The sequence below is a fragment of the Parasteatoda tepidariorum genome, chromosome 5 (genome assembly GCF_043381705.1).
Source record: "Parasteatoda tepidariorum isolate YZ-2023 chromosome 5, CAS_Ptep_4.0, whole genome shotgun sequence".
NCBI lineage: Eukaryota > Metazoa > Arthropoda > Arachnida > Araneae > Theridiidae > Parasteatoda > Parasteatoda tepidariorum.
The window spans coordinates 37,922,107-37,927,899 of NC_092208.1; the positions used below are offsets into that span (position 1 = coordinate 37,922,107).

A 5,793-nucleotide genomic window follows, 5' to 3' on the forward strand; every position below is an offset into this window, starting at 1 on the left:
TCATTTACATACTTGTTAACTGCTTATATGCATTAATTATCCAAACATAGTTAAACTCTTTCAAGTACAAAGTCAAGTACTGTTATACTATAATATTGCTATACAACATTAATACTATTAATTTATGTGGCATAACATTACAATAGTATACTATGCAGATTTGCAGAATAATAATATTTGATTACAAAAATAGTAAAATTAGATCTATTACACTATTTTTAAATAAGTTTTCAATCTTTAATTAAGGGTTACAAGAAAAATTTTTGCTTTTAATGCAATTTATATTTCGGTGATTACTATTTTTGTTGTATAAAAAAACTATAAGTGTTTTCATTTACAATGACTTATGAAAAAATCTATTAGTTCGTCTCTTGATTCCCCGAATTTTATTTTAAATTTCTAATAATAAAAAAAGAAATTAATGAACAAAAGAATAGGAAAAATAAAAAGTGATAATTTATGCATTACACTAAATACATTTGTAATTTATTTGTTATTTATTTTAATTTTTCTTATAAGCAAAAAGTTAAATTCTATGAGCAATATAAAACTACACTTTACCGCTGTTTTTTAATGTAAAAAACATACTTTTATCAAAAACATCAGTAATTTAATTTAGAATGACACTGAAAAAATAAGAAAAATATATAATTTTACAATTATAATATTTTATTATATTACTTAAATATATTTAATTATAATATTTAATAATATTCAAACATTTTTTCTATTAAATATTTTAAAGAAATGGTTAGAAACTCTTAATACTTTATAAACATATAAATTTAGTATATTTAAAAAAATTTTCTTATTTTAATTTCATATAAAGTAGGCAGTGATAGCTAACAGTGGACAAAGAAGCCTAATATAATTAAAAAGAAAAAAGCGATTATTAATAACAACTAACAAAATACCCAATAAATAAAAATAAAAAAAACATTACAAGTTAGTAATAAAAAAAAGAAAAAAAAAAGAATGAAATATAGTGACTAAATAATCATCAGTTCAAACAAACAAACAAAAATTAGACACATTTTATCAATAGCATAACATGCTAAATTTATGCCATATATGAAAATATTAACAATGTTGTAAATTAAAATACTTAATTTGTAAGTTTAACGCACTAAAAATACAGTTTTCACTATACATCTAAAAATATATTAAATATGCTCAAAATTATACATAAACTTTAGTTTAAAAAAAAGTAGCTTTTAAGTCAACTTTCAAAAAATTTATTATCCTATATAGGAAAGAACAATGGCTTGATGAGGTCCCAAATAAATATCATTTAAAGGCACGTAAATAAATTCCTGAAAATTGACATCCGTGGAAATTTCACTCGCAAAACTAGTACTAGGAACAGGGTCGATATATTCAGCACTTTCAGTGACACAACTAGCACCAGTAGAGGCACATGCAGATTCACTGTTACAGGAACTACTTGTAGTTTCTAACAGTGAACTGTTATTATTATCACCCAAATGCTTCTGTAACTGCGGTTTTTGTGTATAGTATTTTTCACAATTAGTTAATTCAAGAATAGCTTTTTGAGGTAAATTTGATGATAAAGTCGTCATGTCAGCTCTAAGAGGTTCAGAGCTCATGTTCAAAAGTAAAAGGAAACATTTGGCACCAACTACTGAACGTAACACTGAAAATAGTTTTTCATTCACAACTGGATATACTAAGCTGCTGAATAATATGGCTGGTTCTTCTCGAATAGTTATGAGCTTCTTAAAATTGTTCAGAAATGAAAATGGATCTTTCCTTTCAACCTAAAATAAAAAGAAGAATTACATTAAAGACTTCACACTTTATACATTTGAGAAATGATAATTATACCCAAAAGTAGAAAAATTTCAGAGGACTGGGTTCCAATGGTGCATAAAAAATGGTTACTGGCACACATTAATTTAGAATATTTTAACCTCTTTTTAAACCTAAAATTCCAACTTTATTTTTAACAAAACAAATGAATAAAAAGATTTTTCTTGCATAAAAACTGGAAAATTTTTAAAATTAGCTAATTGACCTAAGCAAGAATGTAATTTGTAGTAGATTCTATATTACGATTTCTTATTATTATTTCTGTTAGCTGTGCCTCATAAAATCGACTAAACCTTATTTCTGGCCATAGATTTAATGAAGACAAATAGACATTAGCCTAACAGAAATTAAAGGCTGATTTTCGCATAGCTACTACTCTTATTTCATACATTGTTTTAAAGTGTTTTGATGGCATGTATGCCAAATTATGATTACTTTGAATTAAAATATATATATATGAATTTTATGTATTTGAAAATTGAAAATGGCAATTTTGCAAATTATACAAATACATTCTAAAAAGTACAAAAAATCTGTAGTTAGAAGTGGCAGCAAAAGTAATAAATTAGAAGCAAAATATTTTTATCTACCAAAACCTTAACTGTAAAACAATACAGATAAGAATTTAAAAAGGTATGGTAAATAAAAGAGAGAGCCGTGGTAGATCAGGGAATAGAGCTTTCGCCTCCCAATGAAGTAAGCAAGGTATGAACCACAGTAGTGGTTGGTTGATACTAATTCTACTTCCGACTCAAACCAATCACATTGCTAACACAAAATATCCTCAGTAATAGACAACTATGGGTTAGAACTCCCATGCGGCCAGGCTAACCATGGGAGGCTTTTTTATTTTCGTCTTTGGCAATTTTGTGGTTAGTTGTATCAAAAAGTCCTTTACAAAGGCAAAATTTTTCCCAATACTTTATCCAGGAGTTCCCTTGCCTTCTGGATTAGGTTCAGAATTACAATGTTACCGAGTTGCACATTGGTAATTGTAAACTCAAATTTCGGTTGGCTGTTCAATGACAGTTATGAAATAAAATAAAATAGCTTATCGAACTCAATAAACAAAGGATATATCTGAAGATAAGATCAACATAGTACTCATAAGAAGACAAAACCATTATGAATAATGTTTTAATAATATTAAGCAATTTTGGATTGATCTAACAATACAGGTTAAACAAAAATTTGGAATAGGAACATGTAAAGTAAACAGTGATTTCTAGAAAATAGTAGATTTTTTGTCAAAAGTAGTAATCAATCTTTCTGGCTCATTCAAATTAGAAATGTATTAAAGCAAGCATACTTTTGACCATTTTATTTATTTATTATTAGAAAATATTGTATTAAAAATAACAAGTATCAGTAGGTAATTTTTAACATTTATCTTAATTATTAAAAATATTTTAGTGTACGAGACCTTGTACAAAAAATCCAACTTTAAGTTATTCAAAGAACCCTACCTATCTAGATAATAACCAATTCTTCGTCTAAAATACTGATTATCAGTATTTCCAAAAAATCGAAATGTTCAAAAGTAAATGTTTAAGGATTCAAATTAATTTGATGTATAAAACTTTGTAAAAAAACTTACATTTTTATAAATGTTTCAAAGAACAAAATTTTCAATCTAATTTTTCCATTTCGTAAAGTTAAATTAAAATCTCTTGATGAAAAAATATTAAAAAAATTAGAGTAATATGGATGAATAATATCCAAATAATTGCAGTTTCACCAATAAAACATACTACATTTCATGCAGCCTTTACATAAATTTAAAAGAAATTAATGAAACTAAAACACTTGATAAGAATTATATCTACAAAATTACCAGTAAATTTCAAATTGTGTGTGAGATATTTTCAACATACATATGAATGCTTCCTAAAAACAGTAACTTTTAAACAATATCTTTAAATGTTCAAATAGTCAAAATGTTTCACAGGGGTACAATAAATTCTCAGAGCCTAATATTTACCCAGAACACAGTTTTTTGCTTTGAAATTTGATCTGATATCATAGTGCTTTTATTAGTTATGATAACTTTTTAAAAATATTTTTAGAAAGCAAAATTTGTATATCATTAAAATTTTACTATAAAAATTTTTTCTTTAATTTTCTTTAACAAAAAGGAAAAAAAAAATCACTTGAGTTTACACAATTCTTGAACAAACTAGCATTTATGTTAAATATAATTAAAAGCTAAATACATTGAAATAGTAATAATTGATAAAACTATATTTATAAATTTTAGATTCCACTCATAAACTTTTTATGTTAATGTTATTTTTATGTTAAAACTTATAATTAGTTATGTTATATTTATTGGGGTTTTTTCTTGTGTGGCAATTTTTTCAATGGACAAATTTTCTTCCCCCAGGATTGCCAGAATATTCCCATAACTTTGTATGCATGATCGGACACGCCTGCATAAAATCGGATCCGCACCCCAGGTGTTTCACAGGTAAAGTTAACTGCAATATAACTTAATATAAATTCAAATAAAATAAATTTTACATATTATGTTTTCCAAGCATTTCAAAAGGGAAAAAATAATTTTATTCTTATCACACCAAAAATGATTTGCAGGGCGTGTCATTTTTGAAAGACATGCAGAGAATTTTTGGTGATAATTTAAGTTTATTACGAAAGTGACTGCACTTTCAATTTTAGGATTTGACAAAAAAAGAATTATTTTTTCCTTCTGTAGCTCACCTAAAAAATATTGTTTTAAAAAATTTTAATTTCTTTAATTATATTTTTTTCTTCTTAATTTTGTGTCTGTTCATTCATGTTGAAAAGTGGTTGAAATTTTGACTAGCGATAAAACGGGGAAAAGTTTTGTTCGCAATATTTAGGAAACCATAGAAACTTGCATGGTCATCAAGCACGGAGCTTCCGCTCAGATTTAATCACTCTAACTAGTCGGAACATGGAATAAAATTTTAATGATGATAACACTGAACAATATAAGGATCACAGAAAGCAACAATTTTATGAATAAATAAATAAGATACGGATCAAATGAGTTTGATAACAATAATTGGATTGTGACATCAATCAGAGACGACTGCAGTAACAAAATAAAAGTGTAGCATAAAAAAGAATATAAAGTGCAAATGACTCACTTCAACATTTTTAAATATACAAGATGTATTCACAGGGAGCCAAGGTGTATCAGATGTTGAAAATCCAGCATTTTTCTCGCAATTCCACTGCATTGGTGTTCTCATTGGATCACGGGAATTAGTCTATAAAAGAAAGGACAATGTTGATAACTTCTTTATGTTTAAATATGTATTTACAGTTATATTTTAAATTCACAATGATATTTTATAGCTTATATAATCAATTCCACATTTTAAAATAAAGGCTACAGTGAGAACGTCCTACTAATTATCATTTTGCATGTAAGCAATTTCCAAATGATATATAGATTCCCTTTTCAAAATCTGGATATAATTTGGAAATTGAAAAAATACAATACATTTTTTAATAAATATGCTTTTATTTTTAAAAATATATTTTATATATGCCTGTCTGATTCATGGATGGCAACACTATTAAAAGGACCATACAATTTTGGTTTATAGCAACACTCAAAAATATATCTGTATGAAATTATATTTTAAAAAAAAGTTAAACATATTCGATTCTTCTACATTATTTATATTTTTTTCCTGCATTTTCAATTATAATTATTTTTATTCATACTTTTGTGTGTAAATATCATGAATATTGTCAATACTGCTGCCATAATCTCGATCGTTTTTATGTATCTTAAAACAAAGATTCTTCCAATGTAACTTCAATACTATTAATTAGGACAGGGCGATATTAGAAATTATATATCGTGATGCATCGTCAGTTTTGCGTCGCGATATAGCGATGTATCGCGATATAGTATTTTTGAATTTCATTTACTTGTAAGGCACAGAAAGTCAGATTTCTATCAAAACT

General features: G+C 26.0%; 1 protein-coding gene across 3 annotated transcripts in view; it reads right to left on the reverse strand.

The window, feature by feature from the left end:
• Nucleotides 1-1,221: 1,221 nt before the first annotated feature.
• The window catches only part of LOC107445430 (alpha-glucosidase), a 16,816-nt gene continuing 12,244 nt past the window's right edge, over nucleotides 1,222-5,793 (reverse strand). For all 3 annotated transcript variants that reach the window (XM_071181296.1, XM_071181297.1, XM_043043449.2), the window contains 2 exons: nucleotides 4,962-5,084; nucleotides 1,222-1,778 (listed from right to left, as the gene is read on the reverse strand). In XM_071181296.1, the coding sequence (XP_071037397.1) occupies nucleotides 1,239-1,778; nucleotides 4,962-5,084 (663 nt within the window). In that variant the 3' untranslated portion in view covers nucleotides 1,222-1,238. The remainder of the gene's footprint in view (nucleotides 1,779-4,961; nucleotides 5,085-5,793) is intronic.